Genomic DNA, 22,998 nt, shown 5'->3' on the forward strand with positions numbered 1-22,998 from the left:
ATCTGTACACGTGTGTGTGTATTTTTAGGCATATATGTGTGTGTGGTTGTGTGTGTTACCGTGGTGATGGGGTAGAGGGGGTTCTGTATGGACAGCAGGAGGACCTTGTTGCCACTGTTGGGGTTGTCAGCGTTGGTCGGCCTGGTGATTCTCTTGGAGGTGGAGTAGTTAAAGTACGCCTGCTGGCCTGATGAACACGTGAACACGTGAACAGATTCAGTGTGCTACATACAGTAACAGCCCGTGTTACCAGCTGATGTCATCAGTAAGTGTGGACGGTGAATCAAACCTGCGATGTAGACGGGCTCCTTCGCTCCGCAGGACACGCAGCGGTCAGCGCTCTCCACCGCAGAGAACTCCACCAACGCCTGACGCTTGAACGGCATCATCATCACATAACTGAGGACACACACACACACATGGGTGAGACACATGGACCTCACCTGGAGGAGTTTGAAGACATGTCCCTTCTTTCAGTGAAACACAGAAGACATGAAGGACAAAACTGAGTGAGTCCTTAAAGAACCTGATAAATCAGTGCAACAAGAACCACCTGTGTTCATGTGTGTGTGTCTGAGTGTCGTTGCTTTTTGTGAGCAGCTCCATCCAGGTGAACGTGACGTTAATGAATCCTGCACCGTGCAGGCAGTGTATAAATAATGGAGGGGGATTTGTTTAGAGTGGAAACTGCAGTATCACCAAATGTTTCCTTCAATTATTCAGCATCTGTTACTCTCTTTACACGAACGCTGCCGAGGCTCACTGCACTTCGACGCACCAGTGTCTTCATGCAGCTACACTTTTAACCGCATCAGAAATATTTGTTCACGTTGGAGCACCGTGCCCTCACAGCAGGAGCGTCTGCGGTGGGTCTGCTGGGTTCTTTCTGTGTGCCGTGTGCAGCTCTTCCCTCCCTGTGTCCGGGTGCTCGTAGGCGTGAATTGCTTCCTCACCATATGGATCCAAACTTGTCGAGGGCGTCGATCAGGTCGGCCTCCACCACGGCCTCACACAGACCCCGGACGTGAACCACCGGACTGGGAGAGATACGATGGGAGTCTTCGCCGTTATCCTGCAACACACACACACACACACACACACACACACACACACACACACACACACACACATGTGAGCGTGCTCACGGGCCACCTTGCAGATCTCTGAGGCTGCAGTGTCAGGATGTGTCATTTCCTGTCTCAGAGCATCAGATAACGCTGTGCAGTGAATCTACATCTGATAAACCAACACACACAGAGAGCTGCTGCTGAAAGTGGAACGGTCAATTCTTCATGTTCTCACCAGGAGCAGAAACAACAACCCCCCACCCCACCCCACCCCACCCCACCCCCACGGTTTTGTTTCTGCTGCAGTCACTGTCAGGTGAGGAGACCGTCACACACTTCAACACTGAAGACTGAAGAGCAGGTGAAATGAACTCTTCATGTCTGGTGAAAGTATATTCGAGCTGCTGATGTCTCACCGCCTTCGTTCATCATTTGATTTTCCACACTTCCACCAGAGACGATTAAATGTGTCCAAAAGCTCAACAAACACTGAAAAACAACACGTGTTTGTGTACGAAGGTTGCTCTAATAGTTCAGCTCAGTGATGAACGCAGAGCAGCAGGAAGCAACAACCACCCGAGTTCAACACGTTAACGTGACCACTGAGACGGGAACATTTGTGATGTCGCCACAGACCTGAAACTGGAGCAGAGAAACATTTGATTTTGGGTCAAACTCTGTTTCTGCTGACATCATGGAGACGAGGCTGACAGGTGAGATACCTCCAGGCTGGTGGATGAGTGGGTGGAGTTAGAAATAGCATGTTAGTTTGAATCCTTTGATTTGGACTCTTATAATTAGGAGCATCCTTTTACATATTAAACCCTGAAAACACGTCCTGAGGATCACTGCTGAACACCTGCATCCCTTCACAGTCCTCCTCCTGTCTGAAGCAGCAGGACGACGCTGCAGCTCACTTCAGGATCAATAATGTGGAACATGAACAGCAGCTTCTCGCAGACAGAAATGAGCAGACGTAAAGACGCCCGAGTGAACGTCCCGACAGGAACGACAGGGTGTTGGAGGACAGCTTCAGAAAACCGTCTTCCACTCTGGTGTCTCGTGTTATTTGTGCTGCAGCGAGCTGCTAGACTGCTGCTGGGAGTCTGAAGGACCAGTCTGAAACCGACTTCATCAGTCAGCTGCACTCATTCACTCTGAAAACATTTCACGTCTGTCTGAGAGAAAATTAATCAGGAGAAGTTTGAAGTCGTTTTTTAAATCTTTCAGATTGAATAAATTAAAAAACATCGACAACAGGCAGGAAGTCAGAGAAGGGCGGGAAAAAAACCCACAATGATGCTTTTAACTGTTGGTTATTATTATAATATTATTAAGGACAAAGAGTCAGGACAGAGAGACAGACAGAGACAAAGAGACAGACAGAAAGAGGGACAGACGACAGAAAGACAGACAGGGACACAAACAAAGACACAGATGGACAGAGACAGAGACGGACAGAAAGATGGACAGAAAACAAGAACAGAGAGACAGACAGGGACAGAAAGACAGACAGACAGGCTGAGGACATGTGAGGGAATCTGAGTGAACACTCCTGTAAACTCTTGTCCTCTTGTCCCTCAGTCAGTCCATCTCTGTCCAACCTGAATCTCGTCCCTCTGTTGTGTCTGGCTCTCTCTCAACCCCCCCCCCCCCCCCCCCCCCCACCCCTCTCTCCTCCCTTCACACTGACATTCCTCTTCATCTATTTATAGCAGCGTTCGGCTCATCGAAGTGTTCAGGGAGGAAAAACAGGACATGAGAGGAACGTTTGTCTCTTGACAGACGGCTACCTTCCAGACTGTGTCCTCGTTCTTCAGGACACGTGTCCACCGTGCAGCTTTAAAGAGGACAACACCATCTGCAACAGGAAACACTTCCACACCAGGTCCATTACATCTTCCATAGATTTGATTTAGTAAATAAGAGGATATGCTGCTGCTTCAAGGGGATTAATAGATCTATTCATTTCCTCCAGTAGGATAAATACGTCCTGGTCTGCGTCCTGCTGTATTCATGAATGTGTATGTAATGTTTATCCATCAGGCTGAGAGAGTGTGGGTTCTGGATGTGTTACGCAAATCACATCACGATGGTCTTTAATAAAATTAAAATGCTCCTCTGAACACACCCAGCATCACTGACGGTCTGGTGGACTGAAATAACTTTTCTACTGCAGCAAAATACAACCGCTGCTGTTCAGATGCTTTTTAAATGTGAGATCAAACATCATCCGACAAAACCTGCAACCAGAAAAGAACCGTCAGTCCAAAATCTGACACAGAGTGAAACACAAAGACTTCACTGTCTGTTTGTTCTGCAGTATTTTCCTCCATGTTGTCCTGTCCTCTGGGGAGTCCTGAAGCTCGGCGCTGACCGGCTCCATGAGGTTCTACAGCTCCTCTGTCCTGAGTCAGCAGACGGTTCTGGTGCGGTGGGACGCATCCTGCATAGATCCAGTGCAGAATAATTCATCTCCATCTTCCTCAGAGACTACAGGCCGGTGGCCCGTAAGCATCTCACCCCTGAGATGAGCTCCTCTCAGAACTGGCTGGAATTCACCAGCGAACTACGTTAATGTGTTAAGTGCCATGAAATAACCTATGTTGTGATTTGGCGCTATATAAATAAAGTTGAATTGAATCGAACTACTCAGATTGGAGTCAGTGACGTCATCATGAGCTTCAACTTTGTGCCATCGGGAGACAAAATCCACCTGTTTCTGTGGAGGTGGTGGAGGACACGGTTACCGGGACAACAGACTCGACTGGAGATGCAATAAGAGGAGGGGACACGGTGGATCTCCGACCAGTGTGTGTGTGTGTGTGTGTGTGCATGTGGTATGTGTGTGTGTGTGTGTGTGTGTGTGTGTGTGTGTGTGTGTGTGTGTGTGTGTGTGTGTGTGTGTGTGTGTGTGTGCATGTGTTATGTGTGTGTGTGTGTGTGTGTGTGTGTGTGTGTGTGCATGTGGTATGTGTGTGTGTGTGTGTGTGTGTGTGTGTGTGTGTGTGTGTGTGTGTGTGTGTGTGTGTTCTGGCCCGCAGCATCAGAACCAGTGACAGGAACAAACTGAATACGCTCATCAGGACCACTGCGGTAGCTTCAGACTACACAAACATCAGACCTCCTCCGTCACCTGCAGATCCAACAGCACCTCGCTGCTCTGCTGTCTGTATCACGTATAAATACAGTACATCCAAGGTACAGATAATTCTGCACATTACTTAAGCAATATTACACTCGAGGATGTTTTAACTTCATTATTGACAGGGACACGGTCAGCGCTGCGGCCCGTAAACATCTCTGTCGTCCCAATAATGACGTTAAAATACGCTCCAGTGTGATGCTGTGATTATACAACAAGTTACCAACTAGATAAAATACGTAATCTAAATGTGTTCATATTGTCGGACAATTCACTCGCAAAATATCAAACTTTTGGTTTGTGTGATCTGTTTCCATGGCAACACATGGGCTACAACTAACAACTGGAAAACAATCAGTGGCGTCAGTAGACTCTTATGTAACATAAGTAATGTTTACTATTCCAGGAAGTAATCGGACCCTTAGCAACCACCTAGCAACAGAGAGGATTTCTAGTCTCCAACTAAATAAATACAGAACATAGAAACACTAAACTGATCAGCTAGCTCAGTCTGGTTGGAACAAAGATATCTGATGAACAAAGATATCTGGTGAACAAAGATATCTGGTGAACAAAGATATCTGATGAACAAAGATATCTGATGAACAAAGATATCTGATGAACAAAGATATCTGGCGAACAAAGATATCTGGTGAACAAAGATATCTGATGAACAAAGATATCTGATGAACAAAGATATCCATGGACTCATGTGTTTTTAACATTTTAGCTCCGTGTCATGTGTTCAAACCAAACCGGTCCAGCTAGCCTCCTCTAGGATTGTAAGTGCGTGACTATCCGTGGTGTTACGGTACGGGTGCTCAGAGCGACCAAAAAGGACCAAAAGAGACCCGACTTCACCAAATGGGTCATTTAATAGATCTAGAACAAGTAGAAACTACACTTCAATATTATTACATAATATATGAAATTCTATTTTAATTCTATATTCCCATTGAGGAGGTGGAGGGATATTTGTAGTGATGAGCAGGATGTGATGTCATGAGTACGTTGACCAATCAGATCTCTGGATCAGAACTACTTCCTGACCTGCAGTAATGTTCAGTGTAGTACACAGTGGTGCAGTGTTCTCCTTGAGAGCTCTGGTTCACTCTTCAGTCCTTCTATCCTGTCAGTTTTTTTTGTTTTTTTTTAACTGTAGCTTCAAATGATGTTTCTCTTTGAGTTCCTCTCTCTTCTAAAATCTCTTCCTGATGAGAGGCAGCGGTGCAGTCTGAAAAACACCACGTCTCTGTGTGCTGCAGCCTGCAGAACACCCACTGAACAGCCGCCATCTTCTCACCGCTCTCAGCCTGACGAGTGAAGTCCTGCTCTGAGTCATCAGCTCCCACATTAACACAAACAACTCACACTATAATTCCCCGGCTGCAGGAACTAAAGCGTTCCTGGAGGGCTGCGCTCTCGTCCAGAACAAACAGGCCGCGTTGTGTTCGGGTCAAATACTGAAATTACATCATCAAGAGACCAATCAAAGGGCCTGTTTACATCAGGCATAAAAATACATCACCACTTGTGATCGGATTCAAACCTCCCTGGTCTATATATAAACACATACATGACACGGATAAACACGTCCAGAGATGTGATGAAGGAGGAGTGGCCACAACACGCCTCATTTTAATGCTTCATCTGTTAGTTATTACTGACAATTATTCATGTTGTCGTGCTCATAAAGAAACACAATAAATCCTTTCATATCCAAACTGCACTTCTTTCACCCCCCATACTGAGTAAATAAACATGATGATGATGATGATGATCTGTCTGAAAGCCAGCATAGGACCTGAGGGCTGTACGATGAAGCGAGTTCAACATACTCAGGCTTTCTTTGTCTGAGCTGCTCGACAAAGCAGAAGCTCTCAGTCAGAGAGAATCGCGACCACCACGGTGGTTTTCAACTCTTTCTGCCTTCGGCTCTGAACGCGTTCACATAAAAGAGGAGGCGTTTGCAGCGTCTGACCAATCATGAACATGGACAACAGTTCTGACAGCAGAGACACATATTTTATAAACGAGGAGCAAAAGCTGCAGCTCCTAAATGATGAAGGATGTGTAAAAAAAATCACCGCTGAAGTTGAAAGACTGATAATATCACCTGACCATAAGTACACAGGAAGATCGGACTAATTACACGTACATATTTCATGACATTAATGTATTATTAGATGTATTCTCATGATGTGTATGGACATTTTAGTCTCATCATTTGAGCTGCAGCCCCGGAGGAGTCAAACGGGCCGAGGAGCAAATAATAAATAAATATAAAATCATAATTCAAAGCGGTCGGTAGGTTTACTGTCAGATCTTATAAGTACACGTGCAGTGATTTAGTTCATCAGTCAGTCTGTTGTAGGATATCAGTAAAAAACACAATGATGGTAATCGGTACCTCATAAAAATCACCAGGAAACAGAGATTTGTCTCTGAACACTCTGCCCCCCGCAGAGGACCGTCTCACTCCACAGAGGACCGTCTCACTCCACAGAGGACCGTCTCACTCCACAGAGGACCGTCTCACTCCACAGAAGACCGTCTCACTCCACAGAGGACCGTCTCACTCCACAGAAGACCATCTCACTCCACAGAGGACCGTCTCACTCCACAGAGGACCGTCTCACTCCAGAGGACTGTCTCACTCCGCAAACTGAGCTCCACTGGATCTTCTCTGATTGGTGATGTCATTTTTCAGAGAGTTCTGATTGGTCAGTAGTCAGTACTTTCTTACGTTTTGATCCGATATCTCCAACATAACCTTCTCTGGACCAGGTTAAGTTTGCAGCATCAGTTACCATGGTGATCTAGCCAAGTTAATAGAGAGCCACCTTGGTGACACTGACAACCCATTAGTCTCAACATACCTCACTAACCCACTAATCTCTCCTCGTAGTTCACCACTCAGATATTCTGCATTGTTTATTGTGGGTAAATAGACAGAAACAGATAACTGAGAGAATTAGAATTTCATTTGTTCTCAAAATAAAGAAAAAGTTTAAACTTATTCCTAAAACTTAAGTTGGGAAATGTAAATGTCTGAAGGTTTTTAATTTCGTTTGACCGTAACCTCGGCAACAAAACTGGAACCAAATATCACAGTTTGAAACTTCTTTTGCCAAATATAGAAGACATAATCAGAGGAAAGATATCATTCTTCTTATCTTTGAGGATAAATCAACACCAAAACAGGATTTTAAAATACAAACTGATTTTGGCTGCTACAGGATGTGTTTGAGTGACAGCGGCTGAGCCGGCTGAAGGAGGTCTCACGGTGTTCAAAGTGTCAGAAACTGCGGGTTAAAGTTTTGTCTGCAGTTGTGTTGAAAACAGAGGACTTCAGCACCGTTAGGTGTTCTGGCTACAGGTGCAGGCTAACGAGCTGCCGGTAGACCAGAGCGTGGGAGTAGACGCCGTCTGCCAGCGACGCTGCCAGCTGCTAACACGACTGGTGCGGTGCATTTATGTGCACACGAGAAACCAGGTTACACAGGAAGTGTTCACATGCTGCAGACGGCAGCGCAGCGATCAGCGACTCCCACTGACCTCGATCTCAGTTTGGAGCCACAGTTGGATAATTCAAACTTTGTTTTAACAACTCAAGCTACAGTGAACATGTGTGTGAACGTGTGTGTGAACGTGTGTGTGAACGTGTGAACGTGTGTGTGAACGTGTGTGAACGTGTGTGAACGTGTGTGTGAACATGTGTGAACGTGTGTGTGAACGTGTGAACGGTGTGTGAACGTGTGTGTGAACGGTGTGTGAACGTGTGTGTGAACGTGTGTGAACGTGTGTGAACGTGTGTGTGAACGTGTGTGTGAACATCTGTGACCATGTGTGAACGTGTGTGTGCGAACGTGTGCGAACGTGTGCGAACGTGTGTGTGAACGTGTGTGTGAACGTGTGTGTGAACGTGTGAACGGTGTGTGTGAACGTGTGAACGTGTGTGAACGTGTGTGTGAACGTGTGTGTGAACATCTGTGAACATGTGTGAACGTGTGTGTGAACGTGTGTGTGAACATCTGTGAACGTGTGTGAACGTGTGTGTGAACGTGTGAACGTGTGTGTGAACGTGTGAACGTGTGTGTGAACGTGTGCGAACGTGTGTGTGAACGTGTGTGAACACGTGTGTGAACACGTGTGTGAACGTGTGTGAACGTGTGTGTGAACGTGTGAGAGTGTGTGAGCGTGTGTGAACGTGTGTGAACGTGTGTGCGAGCGTGTGTGTGAACGTGTGTGTGAACGTGTGTGAGCGTGTGTGTGAACGTGTGTGTGAACGTGTGTGAACGTGTGTGTGAACGTATGTGTGAACGTGTGTGTGAACGTGTGAACGGTGTGTGAACGTGTGTGTGAACGGTGTGTGAACGTGTGTGTGAACGTGTGAACGGTGTGTGAACGTGTGTGTGAACGTGTGAACGTGTGTGAACGTGTGTGTGAACGGTGTGTGAACGTGTGTGTGAACGTGTGAACGGTGTGTGAACGTGTGTGTGAACGTGTGAACGTGTGTGAACGTGTGTGTGAACGTGTGTGAACGTGTGTGAACGTGTGTGTGAACGTGTGTGTGAACATCTGTGAACGTGTGTGAACGTGTGTGTGAACGTGTGTGTGAACGTGTGCGAACGTGTGTGTGAACGTGTGTGTGAACGTGTGTGTGAACGTGTGTGTGAAAGTGTGTGAACGTGTGTGAACACGTGTGTGAACGTGTGTGTGAACGTGTGTGAACACGTGTGTGAACGTGTGTGAACGTGTGTGTGAACGTGTGTGAACACGTGTGAACGTGTGTGTGAACGTGTGTGAACACGTGTGTGAACGTGTGCGAACGTGTGTGTGAGCGTGTGTGTGAACGTGTGTGTGAGCGTGTGTGTGAACGTGTGTGTGAACGTGTGTGAGCGTGTGTGTGAACGTGTGTGAACGTGTGTGTGAACGTGTGTGAACGTGTGTGTGAACGTGTGTGAACGTGTGTGTGAACGTGTGTGTGAACGTGTGTGAACGTGTGAACGTGTGTGTGAACATCTGTGAACATGTGTGTGAACGTGTGTGTGAACGTGTGTGTGAACATCTGTGAACGTGTGTGTGAACGTGTGTGTGAACGTGTGTGTGAACGTGTGTGTGAAAGTGTGTGTGAACGTGTGTGAACACGTGTGTGAACGTGTGTGAACGTGTGTGTGAACGTGTGTGTGAACATGTGTGTGTGAACGTGTGTGTGTGAACGTGTGTGTGAACATCTGTGAACGTGTGTGTGAACGTGTGTGTGAACGTGTGTGTGTGAACGTGTGTGTGAACATCTGTGAACGTGTGTGAACGTGTGTGTGAACGTGTGTGTGAACATGTGTGTGTGAACGTGTGTGTGTGAACGTGTGTGTGTGAACGTGTGTGTGTGAACGTGTGTGTGAACGTGTGTGTGTGAACGTGTGTGTGTGAACGTGTGTGTGCCTCAGAGCGTTTGGACATCAGTGAGAGGACAGACTCTATCCTGACATCATATCTACTCTCAGCTTCAGTCGCTGGTTTTAGATCCAGCGCTGCTGCCGCGACAGAAACTCGTTTCACTTCCACACAGAAAACTGAATAAAGTCGAGTGTGAAGGTCCTGCGTGGTACATGTGAATAAAACATGAGCTGTTAGCGGGCCTGCAGGACCTGCAGGATTCCCGGGTACCGCGGTTAAGAACATCTGGCTTCTGGTTGCCATGACATTGAGTGAATATGATGAAACGGTAAGTGTGAGAACTCATCAGGATCTCAGTGAGACTGAGGATGAAGAAGGTGATGAAGAAACATGTGACGGAGTTCAGCTTTCATTTAATGAGACCTGAACACACTTCTGACTGTAAATAATAAACGTCCCGAAGCAGCTCGTCCATCTTCTTAATCACCCTCGAATGATGAGATGACGGTGTGTGGAAACCAGACGACATGCATGTAATGCTGATTACACGCAAGATGACACCACCTTCACTCTGTGTGTGTGTGTGTGTGTGTTACTCTGTGTGCGTCCGTGTGTGTGTGTGTAACGGTGAGAAAGGAAAGAGTGAACAGAGAGTTTGGTTGACAGATAGTCATTTCTATAATTTACATCTTTCTACTTCTCATTGTGGTTGTTTGTTTCATAACTCAGTCGCTCGCATCTCTGACCAAAATACACACACACACACACACACACACACACACACACACACACACACACACACACACACAGTATACAGCATCACTCTCTGACCATAGACACATTTAGCCACATATGAGTTTCAGTTTGTCCTTTGTCTTTTTGTACCAGTCCTTCAGACCCAATCATCAACCATCAGTGATGTCATCAACCATCAGTGATGTCATTGTTGGTTCATGAACGTTATGAATCCTCCAGTTCAGATTCTGTCCGTCACCATCTTGTTAGTTCGGAGCGGTTTGAAGCAGGAAGTGACCATATTTGGACGAGCTGGGGGAGGAGCCAGCGGTGGATCTGACTGATCTGATTGGGAACCTGATGATACTACGTCCCGCCCACCGATAGCTGTAACCTGACTGCACCACAGGCCTGTCAATCAAACAGACACGCCCCCAAAAACGTCTTTTTCTAAGCTTATTTTCAAATAATGACAGATAATTAAGTTGAATGGGAGTCTATGGATCCGGAGGCTTTTTGTAGCCGACCTCTAGTGGAACTCGGTGGTATTGCAGTTTAATGAACTTCTGCATCGGAACCATTTTTCAGACCTGGAAGCTACGAACTCTTTTATAAACAGTCTGTGTTCAGACCTGATTCTGCAGTGAACAACCGTGAACAGAGTACCTGCTCATGTGTGGGATAAGATGATGTCTCCACAGCCTCCACCCTTCAGTCCTGACTGCCCATAACGCACACACATTTCATTTATACACGGCAGAACAACACACTATTTAACCCAAATCCAGGTGGTGGCTATCAGCGGCTATCACATGTGTAAACTCGCTGAACAGCTGTCTCACCTTCCTCTGGACTCTTTCCTGGTCCGGGTGATAAACTGACCTCCTGTAATCCAGACCTGTCACCAATTTAAATAATTTGACTCATCATCATGAAATATCAAAAAATACAACAAAGGAGACCCTGAACTGTTGAGCAGCTGAAATCCTAAATCAGGCAAGAACGGGACCAGTGTTGTTAAAAACAAGAGACGATGCAGCACAGCGGTAAACATGAACCTGTCCAATCGTCTTTGCCATCAAATTCAAAATAAGCACATATTTTTCATAAAACAAAAACATTTCTCAGTTTCAACATTTGATGTGTTGTCTTTGGTCTATTTTAATTAAATATGTGTTTACATGATTTGCAGCAGCAGCGTGATATTTACCAGAGATGTCCTGCTGCAATTCTTCTATCCAATCAGAGGACAGTGAGCTCTCAGGGAGGCGGGCCTTAAAGCGACAGGAGCTGACGCAGCTTGTTCCAGACAGAGGATGAACTGAAGGGCTGCATGAGGTCACCGAATCCAAAATAAAAATCTGGAAATGAGTATAATAGGCCTCCTTTCATGCCATTACTATCTATGCACGCCTATTTTTAACCCCGACCCAGAAGTTGAGTAGCTTCTGCTCCTGCGGCGGGAACACCAGTGTTTCACTAAGAGGCTCCATCCATCTCTGATTCCTGAATCGTCATCACCCTCTGTAGTATATATGCAGACAGGATGCAGAGAGGTTTGGACTGTATGCTGAAAGATCAAATAAAATCAGTCCAACACACTGAAAGCAGCTGACAGTCGAGAGTGGGAGGAGTTTCTTGTCTTTGACTGAAAGTACAGATCAGGCCGAGCAGATCTAACAAAGACTGACGAATTCACAATAAATAAAAAGTAGTGCGCAGTAGATCACAGCAAACACAGGAAACAGCAGATTTAAACCAGCAGCACATCGTTGAGGAGAACCAAAGATTTTTCACTGCATCTTTTGACACCCCAATAAAACAAGTGTCACCTCGACCACCAAGTGTACCTGCACATTGTAGATAAACAGTGGTGACTAATACCATCGAGACCTCACACTTCATCTCCCCCACGTCCATTTCAACCAATCACAATGCACCTCAATGACATCATCTGAAACAGGCTCACACCGCAGACTCTGATTGGTCCTGCATCAACCCTGACTGTGCCTTCGGTGGTGTCAAACCCTGAACCTAAAATGAAGCGATATTACACATATCTGAGGTCATTATTGAAGTGCAAATGAAAATGTGTTCATATTGTGGAGCAATTCATTCTCAAAATATTAAACTTTTTGCTAGCGTGATCTGTTTCCATGGCAACACACGGGGTATGACTAACAATTGGAAAACAATCAGTGGCGTCAGTAGACTCTTATGTAACGTATGCTATGTTTCCTACTCCAGGAAGTAGTCCGGCCCTTAGCAACCACCCTAGCAACAGAGAGGATTTTTAGTCTCCAACTGAATAAATACAGAACATAGAAACACTAAACTGATCAGCTAGCTCAGTCTGGTTGGAACAAAGATATCTGATGAACAAAGACATCTGATGAACAAAGATATCTGATGAACAAAGATATCTGAGGAACAAAGATATCTGAGGAACAAAGATATCTGACGAACAAAGATATCTGACGAACAAAGATATCTGAAGAACAAAGATATCTGAGGAACAAAGATATCTGAGGAACAAAGATATCTGATGAACAAAGATATCTGAAGAACAAAGATATCTGAGGAACAAAGATATCTGATGAACAAAGATATCTGAGGAACAAAGATATCTGAAGAACAAAGATATCTGAGGAACAAAGATATCTGACGAACAAAGATATCTGAGGAACAAAGATATCTGAGGAACAAAGATATCTGACGAACAAAGATATCTGATGAACAAAGATATCTGACGAACAAAGATATCTGACGAACAAAGATATCTGAAGAACAAAGATATCTGAGGAACAAAGATATCTGACGAACAAAGATATCTGACGAACAAAGATATCTGACGAACAAAGATATCTGAGGAACAAAGATATCCATGTTCTCATGTGTTTTTAACATTTTAGCTCCGTGTCATGTGTTCAAACCAAACCGGTCCAGCTAGCCTCCTCTAGGACTGTAAGTGCGTGACTATCCGTGGTGTTACGGTACGGGTGCTCAGAGCGACCAAAAAGGACCAAAAGAGACCCGACTTCACCAAATGGGTCATTTAATAGATCTAGAACAAGTAGAAACTACATTATATTACATATTATATAATATTCTATTCTAATTCTAGGTTAGGTTAGGTAGTTACTTTATTAATCCCCAAGGGGAAATTTTTTTAAAATTTTAAATATATTCCCATTGAGGAGGTGGAGTGATATTTGTAGTGATGAGCAGGATGTGATGTCGTGATGATTTGAGGACGTTGACCAATCAGATCTCTGGGTCAGAACTACTTGTTGTATGATATAAACTACAGGCTGAACTGATGGCCTTTAAAAAAAAAAAATCTATGTCCTACTGGGTCTATACAGTCAACAGCACCTAGAAACTAACAGCAGCACACAAACAGAAACTGAGAGAGCTGGTGTTACACTGAAATCTGTCCCCCCGTCCGATTCTGTCTGTAAGCTGCCCTCATATTCTTCACTTCACTCGTCATGTCTAAAACGAACCAACGCTGTCGGACACAGAATCTGACGGGGGGACATATTTCTATGTAACACCGAACTGAAGGCGGACTGCTGGGACGCTACAGTGACTCACTACCGCTACCTAATGTAACAAATGGTATTACAACCGCTGGTTTTATCTGTAACTGTGTTGGATTTCTTATTTCATCCACTGAGTCAAATCTTCATCTGAAAAACTAAAGCTGTCAGATGAATGTGTGTCCTGTCCTTGGATAACACACTGACCCCGCCGTGCTCCTGGTAGCAGGCGACCTTGTTCCTTTCCTCCACTCAGTGCGCTATAATGGATCCGGCTGAGTGCAGAGCAACAGAAAATAAATGAAGAACAAGCAGCAGTTTGGACTTCTGGTACGTCAGCAAGGCCACAAATGTGTTTAAAAAAAACAACAACAAAAAAACAACTGAGGTCAGCAGAACCTCGAAATGCTCAACCAGCAGGCCAGAACATCGATGGACAACACGGTCTCAATAATAATCATAATAATCATATTGATCTGACTGATGAAACCAACCCCAGGCGGGTCGTGCAGACCTCTGGGATGCACGGTCAACCATCATTTGTGAAACTGCAACAACACAACGTGCAGCTTTCAGACTTCCGCTCATGAAACGGGCCACGAGGCTGAAATCACAGGAAGTGTAAAACCAGAACGTCGCTGTCTTCTATGTCCTACTGGGTCTATACAGTCAACAGCACCTAGAAACTAACAGCAGCACACAAGACACTGTCAAGACACGATCGACGCCACCGAGCTTCGGTCGGGACAAACTGCAGCAGGGACGTCCTCGTCCAGCTGGACGTCATCTCAGACCGGCTTTAAGGTGACCTCTGAACTACAGCGCCCAGTCGGGTTCTGGACATCCCGACTTCACTCACAGACATCAGACAAACAGGAACAGTTTCTCCATCAGAGGATCTGGTTTGTGGCCCACTGATGATGATGATGATGCTGATGATGCTGATGATGATGATCTGAAACTCAACACAGCTCACAGTGAACTCGGTTTTCAGGCCCGCTCCCCACTGCAGAGTCACAAAAGAAGTTTAAACCCAGACAACTGAGCAGAACCACAGGATCACCGCACCACAGAATGAACTGGACCTCACGTCAGACAGCGTTTCACTGATTCCACAAATGATTTCAATCCGGTTTAGTTTTGATGCTGAAACACATTCATGGATTTTCCGGCCCTCGTGCTGCTCGTGCAGGCAGGAAGCGGCGCGTGTGACAGGTAGCTCTGCACTGACAGCAGCAGCAAAAGGCCGCGGGGGCGCGCGCACACGCACACGCGCGGCAGTGATGCTGTGCCGCAGGGTACCGTTAGGTAATGTTCTGCTCGCCTTACCCTCCGTCCTGCTCCGAACTGGCTCGCGCTCCACCGGGCCCGGTTATCTGTCGCCGCCTCTCCGTTACCGGGCAGCGAGCCGGAGTCCGAGTCCTCCCCCTCCTCCAGCTCCTCTTCCCCCTCCTCCCTCTCCTCCCTCTCCTCCCGCTCCTCCCGCTCCTCCGTCTCCTCCGTTTCCGTCTCCGTCTCCGTGTCCTCCGTTTTCAGCCGCTTCGCCGCCCTTCCGTACTCCCCCTCCTCGCGCTGGCCAGCTCCTTCTGCCGTCGACATGCTCGCGGCTGGTGGACCTGTTGGAGAGCGGGACTGACTGCGGCTGCTCGCTCTCACACGGCCATGCCAACGGTTTTCGCGCGGTGTCTCGTCGTTGAGCAGCCTCCGTGTCTCTGTCCGCGTCTGTCCCCGTGTCGCTGGCTGGTCTTGCAGCTCCGCTCCGAGTCCCCGTCTGTCTTCCTGTCGCTCTCCAGCACCAGTGATTTTTCTCTGTGTGGAGGTGTGAGTGCACTGGACAACGTCCCGCCCCGTGCTGCTCTCTCATTGGTCAATCTGGTCCTGCACCTTGGAGACATGGCGCGTGATTGGCTGATGTCGCTGCGTCAACAGATATGTGTCCACGCTCTGCAGAGGAGCGCAGAGGGAGGAATGGTGGACAAGACAGAACATCTCAGGGCGAAGGACAGGGACAGACAGAGAGACAGACAGAGAGACAGACAGGCAGAGAGGGACGTGTGAGTGTTTGCTGCATCATGAGAAGGATCATTGTCTTTGGTTCACCTGGTCATCATAAAGACAGATGAAGCTGAGACCTCTTTGATCATATGTTCATTTCTTTCTTTCTTCAAGGATAAAACGTCCCTCCTCACTTTAACTTCTGATTTGATTTTAATTTGTCATGAATCATTAATCTAGTTTTTCACAGGAAAAACAAATCATTCGGACATAAAGTTGATTGTCCCTTTAATGTGTTTTACATTCATTACAATGCGATGCATCCGACAGAGTATAGTATTTTACTGTATTATTTGGTTTGCGTATTCAGTAGCCTGTCATGACTTTTGTCTCTGATGTGGCCCAGAAACATTAAATCCTTCCTAAATGCAGCTCTGCAGTGTTTTTTTTGTGTTTTTCTCTTCTTTCCTGGTGTAACTTTCAAACTTCACGCTCCAAGTTTTTAACTCTGGGCTTCCTGTGAGAAACATCAGGAGTCATTTCCTCTGTGTAACAGCAGAAAGCACATTTTCACTTCTCATCCAACCCTACAGAGACTTCTGGTTTTATTTGTCCACGTCACAATATTTGCTGCCTTCTCCCAAAAGAGTCTGAACATTTTACCAGCTGCTTCTACTTTGATAATATTTCACTAGATAGCAGCTTTAATGGGGACGATGTGTTCAAAAGGAAGTGGCTTGATGGACAGTGTTTCATAGTAAGTGTTGATATTACAGGGTGATTAGGGATTTGCGCAAGAGTTTCAAATTTTAATTGTCAGTTTGGTGACGCTGCAAAATTAAAATGCATCGAAAAGTCTTTTTGCTGCATGAAACAGACAGTGGAGGCTTTGGGCCTCCAGAGGTGAAGGGGGTCGTCCACTAATCACAGTCGGTGGGCAGCACTGGTGGAGGAAGTCATCACATCCGGTTCTTCAGTACCGATACGGACACGTAAAACAACGGTTCTGATCTATAAGAGTCCTGAAGTATCAGCAGCAACATGGAGGTCAAATTTGGAAGAAAAAGTCCTGGTTCGTCCCTCTCACTGATTATATATGACATCATCAGATTATTGACAGATTATATATGACATCATCATATTATTGATAGATTATATATGACATCATCAGATTATTGACAGATTATATATGACATCATCAGATTATTGACAGATTATATAGGAAATCATCAGATTAATGATAGATTATATATGACATCATCAGATTATTGACAGATTATATATGAAATCATCATATTATTGATAGATTATATATGACATCATCAGATTATTGATAGATTATATATGAAATCATCAGATTAATGATAGATTATATATGAAATCATCAGATTATTGACAGATTATATATGACATCATCATATTATTGATAGATTATATATGACATCATCAGATTATTGACAGATTATATATGATATCATCAGATTATTGACAGATTATATATGACATCAGATTATTGATAGATTATTGATGATGCAGTCAGTGTGTCAGTAGCTTGTTACGGTTGGCTTTGAAGTACTTAAATAAATGTGAAGCTCGTCACATGATTACTGTGAAAGGAAAGAAGACAAAAAACAGTTCTGTTTTCACTTCATGAACTTTTGATCTGTGGTTTCTGCTAAAATATCGGATCGTTGGAAGGATTCTGATGAGATATCGGATCGTTGGAAGGATTCTGATGAGATATCGGATCGTTGGAACGTTTCTGATGAGATATCGGATCGTTGGAACGTTTCTGATGAGATATCGGATCGTTGGAACGTTTCTGATGAGATATCGGATCGTTGGAAGGATTCTGATGAGATATCGGATCGTTGGAACGTTTCTGATGAGATATCGGATCGTTGGAACGTTTCTGATGAGATATCGGATCGTTGGAAGGATTCTGATGAGATATCGGATCGTTGGAACGTTTCTGATGAGATATCGGATCGTTGGAACGTTTCTGATGAGATATCGGATCGTTGGAACGTTTCTGATGAGATATCGGATCGTTGGAAGGATTCTGATGAGATATCGGATCGTTGGAACGTTTCTGATGAGATATCGGACAATCTGAACGTTTATTGAAATGAAACCATGTGAGACGTTTGGAGGGAAAATGTTTTCCTTTTTGATCAGTTATCAGTTTCCTCTTTTAACTGCACTCTTAGGACGCCATGGTTTTGTCTCAGTTCTTGTGACTAACTCACGTTAAGTATGTAATTCAGCTGTGCTGTTTGGGGAAGTGTGTGTGTGTGTGTGTGCAGACAATGGCTGTTTCCTGTTTAAAGCATGCTGATGGTACTCATCATCACACGTAATCTGATTTTATTGTGTAAAATTGGGAGATTGAGCCGTTAAAATAAATCCTCTCAACACTCGCAGCTATTTTGTAAATTTAAAACGTTTCAGACGTGCTGCAAGTTACTCAGAGGCTCAAACGGCATGTCTGTAAGACAGTGGTCTCAGTAGTTTCATGAGTTCACATCCTCTGAAAGCTTTTTGAGCTGCATGTAATGCCTGCGTGACTACGTCCACGTCCGTGTGAGTGTGTGAGTGTGTGTGTGTGAGTGTGTGAGTGTGTGAGTGTGTGTATGTGTGGCGGTGGTTGTTGGGTCTGAAAGTGAAGTCACGTTCAGAGTGATGTAATAGAGAGGAGTTGTTTCCTGTCCCTCCCCGTTTGACCTTCCGTCCCTCTCCTCTCCGCTGCAGCCTGTTTTCACACCGACGCTGTGATTGAGATCAGCTTTCAGGCAGCTCGGCCTGTTGGACAAGACTGCAGCTGAAAGACGAGACGCTTCCAATGATCCTCCCACTTAATACCTTCAAAAGCACACACACACACACACACACACACACACACACACACACACACACACATTAATAATGAGTGTGAAGCAGAGACGGTAATTATATCAGCTTACATACTTGCCAAATTTTAATTATTGTTGAGTTTTCCTTCCCTGTAGCACAGCCAGCTACTTCGTCTCTTTAATGACTGTCACGTAATAATGAGTTTGAGGTTTTGTAGCAGTTTGTACAGTTTTGGATTGAGAATAATCGTACACTTCACTTCATGTACCAAACCTGTCAGCACAATTGAGGTGATGAAGGCTACAGGAAGTTTTGTACTCTGAGACCGAACAGGAAGGAAACAGTTACTTTTAAATGAGAGCTGTGTGACTGGGGGTCAAAAGAAAAATGTCTCCACCACAAACTCTGCCAACACGTCTGCCAGGATTTCAGGCTTGTTGTTGCCCTGAACCGTGATGTAGCACTGATTCACCTGACATGAATCAACAGCAGACTACAGATGGGAGGCTTGTAGCTGGGGATGCTAACCCAGGGAGTCTGTGTGGTCAAACGTCTGCTGTCTGCAGGATCAACGTGCTCTGAGACATCCATGGTTTGGAGCAGATGATTGACAGATAAATAAAATTAATAAAAATTGATAGACGCATGTCACATTGTAAATTAACTGGGAAAAGTTGGTCTTCACAGCTGCAAGCGGAAGAAAACCAGCAAAAAGCAAAAGAATAATGAAATGAAGGAATAACATGAACGTTTTTTCTCATATGTTGGGGAGAATTAATAGTCAGAGAAAACAACAAAAACCTGGTTTTACATTTTTGTACACGTGTAAAAGCCCTGTACTACATATTAACCTCTGAAACTATCAATAACTTGAATACCAACCTGTAAAACCAGCAATAACTTGAATACCAACCTGTAAAACCAGCAATAACTTGAATATTAACATGTAAAACCAGCAATAACTTGAATATTAACATGCAAAACCAGCAATAACTTGAATACCAACCTGTAAAACCAGCAATAACTTGAATATTAACATGTAAAACCTACAATAATGTGAATATAAATATGTAAAACTGGCAACAACTGTAGCATTAACATGTAAAATTAGGAATAACCTGGTTTTCTGGTTTGTGCTTCCAGTGCAGTTTAACATGATTCATGCACAGCCTCACTTTCTGTCTCTTATTGTTCCAGGATCCAGATAAAAGCAGTGCTCTCCCACTCACCACCTCATCACCTCTCTGCTGCATCCTCTCTCCATCGCCATCTTTCCCTCAAACCTTGTTTTAAGGCTCATGTTGGACTGCAGAGCATCTTTTGAATATACAGTCACCTCAAGAAGTTTCCATCTGGATCATCTCCATCAACACGACACAAAGTCGAAATTATATTCCACCTTCCTTTGCATGTAGTTATGCTTTCTGATAGCATACAACAAACATCAGACACACAGACAGACAGACACTCACAGTCACACACACACACACACACACACACACACACACACACACACACACACGTACATTTTGTGCACTACAAAACACTGACCCCAAACATAGACTGTATATAAAAGTGTTCGTAGTTTCTGGCTTTGAAAAATGAGGCCAACGCAGAAGTGCCTTCAGCTGCAAGACCAGCGAGTGCCACTAGAGGTCGACTCCAAAAAGCCTCCGGCTCCATAGACTCCCATTCAACTTGGATGCCAGGTTTTCCCCAGAAAGTATTCCAATTGTCAATGAAGCCCACATTGTTAGCGGGACATCACCTCGACAACCAGCGGTGAAGTGAAGACGTACGGCTAAACAGATGATCACTGGTCCGGTTAGGAAGGGGTCCAGAGAAAACTACGGAGTCCCACGTTGTTTTTGCAAAGTTTCACACAGATTCAACATTAACTTTAGTGACCTCCGATTGGTGTAACCGGGTGTCGTTACTGCCGACGTTAATAACAAACATAAGACACATATACTGACAAAAAGGTACAACCCTCAATTCTGCATCTCCTTCCATGTGCGTTTGTACTGCAGCACTGCTTTAACTGTGTACCGATTCAATCCATAACTACGCTTTTCATCTACTCTCATTGTATTAAAACCAAAAACAATACTCTGCATGTCCACAGTGAAACAGAGTTCAGGTCTACATCCGGGTTTACATTCAGGTGGACTACCTGCACAGTGATGATGGAACGATCAGCTGGATCCTGAAGGACTACTTTTACAAAACAAAAGACCGATGGACAACTGGTAACCTCTGCTGCTAACAAACTAAACTTCAACCCAAAGAAGAAACACCCTCCCAGCTGCAGGGAGGAAGTGACCGACTCCAGTTCACAGTGACTCAAACAGTCTGCCACAACACTCGCATCAAGGTGTCAGATGGCCGCCATGGCAACCACTGCATGCTCCTCCAGGCTTTTATACCCGGCCCCTGATGGCCAATCACACTCAGGTGCGGCTAATCACCCAGCTGAGAGGAGGAGGTACCTGGAGAGGAAGAGTACGCACACACGCACAAAGTGCATGAAGGGGTTAAACATGAATAAAAAGCAACTAACCACAAAAGTGAAAACATTAAAAGACATCTATTCAATTCAATTTTTTTTTTATCACCAAATCACAACATCGGTCATGTGAAGGCACTTAATATTTTAACACCAAGACTTCACAACATTAAACAGAAAATATCAACAACTTCATTTTCCCACGAGCTACAGTGGAGAGGAAAAGCTCCCTCAGAGGTGGTTGGCTGTCTGCCTGAAGTTGTAACTTCTAAAACGTCGATGGTTCACACACGACGTGAATCCTGACAGAACAGAAGATCTGTCCAAGCAGCAGTTTAAAGATGGACCCCCGGGGTGACGTCACCAGTTCAGCATCTCATCAGTGAATCATGATCTCAGTCTCCTTCTGCTCCTCAGTGAAGGAGCTGAATGAGGGACAGGAAAGAATAAGAATCATTTTATCCTCTTAATTATTTGTGTGAAATGTTCTCATAATTAACACATGAATTATTGAGTTATGGCCACAAAGGTCACAGTGACCTTTATTTCTCAATCTGTTTATTTAATCAACGGAGGGAAATGATTGGTTCCAAAAACAAGAGAAAGAAACAGAAAAGTCAGTTTTTGTTTCTTTCTCTTGTTTTTGGAACCAATCATTTCGGATGAAATTAAAATAAAAATGTTAAAAATGGAAATAATTAAGTAATGAAATCAAACCAAGTACAATGTACAAAGACAAAAACTTTTGTGTCTATTTATGAATTTAACCTGAACAATAAATCAACCATCAACAGTCTAAAAATAAGGAGAAGCCCCCCAAAAAAGTAAAGAAGGAGCCTCTCTCCTTTACGCCAATCACATCACATCACTCATCACATCAGTGTGACACAGGTCACTGGATGGAGCTTCAACTAAATGAATCAACTTGGTATGAATATGAATTGTTCTTGAGTGAGTAACAGCTTGGTTCTGTGACATCACAGATGCGATCTTTGGGCCTCCAGGTTGAAAGAGATACGGCCTGTGTGGTTGGTGAAGCGTCTTCTTCGTATCCTGCGAAGATGAGCATCCCCCAGGAAACGGCAGCTTCAGCTGAGGGATGCCTGCTGCAGGTGTTCGTAAACAAGAACCACGGGAGCAGGTCTGAGCTGCTTCAACACAAATCTCTGGGGGTTAAAGGTCAGTTTAGCTCCGTACAAGTGAGACCTCGGACACAACGATAAGATGGGACTCTTAAAAACACAGCGATGGCTGGTGGGAAAAAAGATACTGGCTTTGTTTGTCATGAGAGGAGTTCAGAAGGAGCCGCCCCCCGGTGGCCGTCGGTGGAACTGCACTTTAAGGCCCTTTGGCTTTGGCTTCACTTCAGAGCGATGACTCGGCTGCATTCAGTCAATAAAGAACACGGAGGAGCCACACAGACACCGATCCACGGAGAACAGCTTCCTGTTGTTCTCCAGCTCTGCACCGGCTTCTATCGCAGCTTCTGATGGATGAGAGGTTGTCATAGCAACACAAAATGTCCTGGCAAAGTAGTTAGGATACCCTCTCCACCCAAACACGCCTCCTCACCTAGTGTTCGTGAGCACGTCTTACTCATGCATGTACATGCGCACACACACACACACACACACACACACACACACACACAGGTAAAGGCTCACACAAACGTTACGTAGCATAATGTGTGCAGCGTCCACCTGCCGCACACACACACTGATGCTGAAGGACACAGTGGGACAGATGACCAGAGAC

At 44.9% G+C, this 22,998-nt stretch overlaps 1 protein-coding gene across 1 annotated transcript in view; it reads right to left on the reverse strand.

The window, feature by feature from the left end:
* LOC138213562 (heterogeneous nuclear ribonucleoprotein L-like) overlaps positions 1-15,703 on the reverse strand; it is a 38,061-nt gene extending 22,358 nt beyond the window's left edge. Inside the window, exons 1-4 of the mRNA XM_069174747.1 lie at positions 15,219-15,703; positions 954-1,072; positions 290-399; positions 60-187 (exon numbers count right to left, since the gene is read on the reverse strand). Coding sequence (XP_069030848.1) covers positions 60-187; positions 290-399; positions 954-1,072; positions 15,219-15,488 — 627 coding nt within the window. The 5' untranslated portion in view covers positions 15,489-15,703. The remainder of the gene's footprint in view (positions 1-59; positions 188-289; positions 400-953; positions 1,073-15,218) is intronic.
* Between the last annotated feature and the right edge of the window lie 7,295 nt (positions 15,704-22,998).

The sequence above is a fragment of the Embiotoca jacksoni genome, unplaced genomic scaffold, assembly GCF_022577435.1.
Source record: "Embiotoca jacksoni isolate LCO1_2020_lvr unplaced genomic scaffold, fEmbJac1.0.p SCAF_60, whole genome shotgun sequence".
NCBI classification, from domain to species: domain Eukaryota; kingdom Metazoa; phylum Chordata; class Actinopteri; family Embiotocidae; genus Embiotoca; species Embiotoca jacksoni.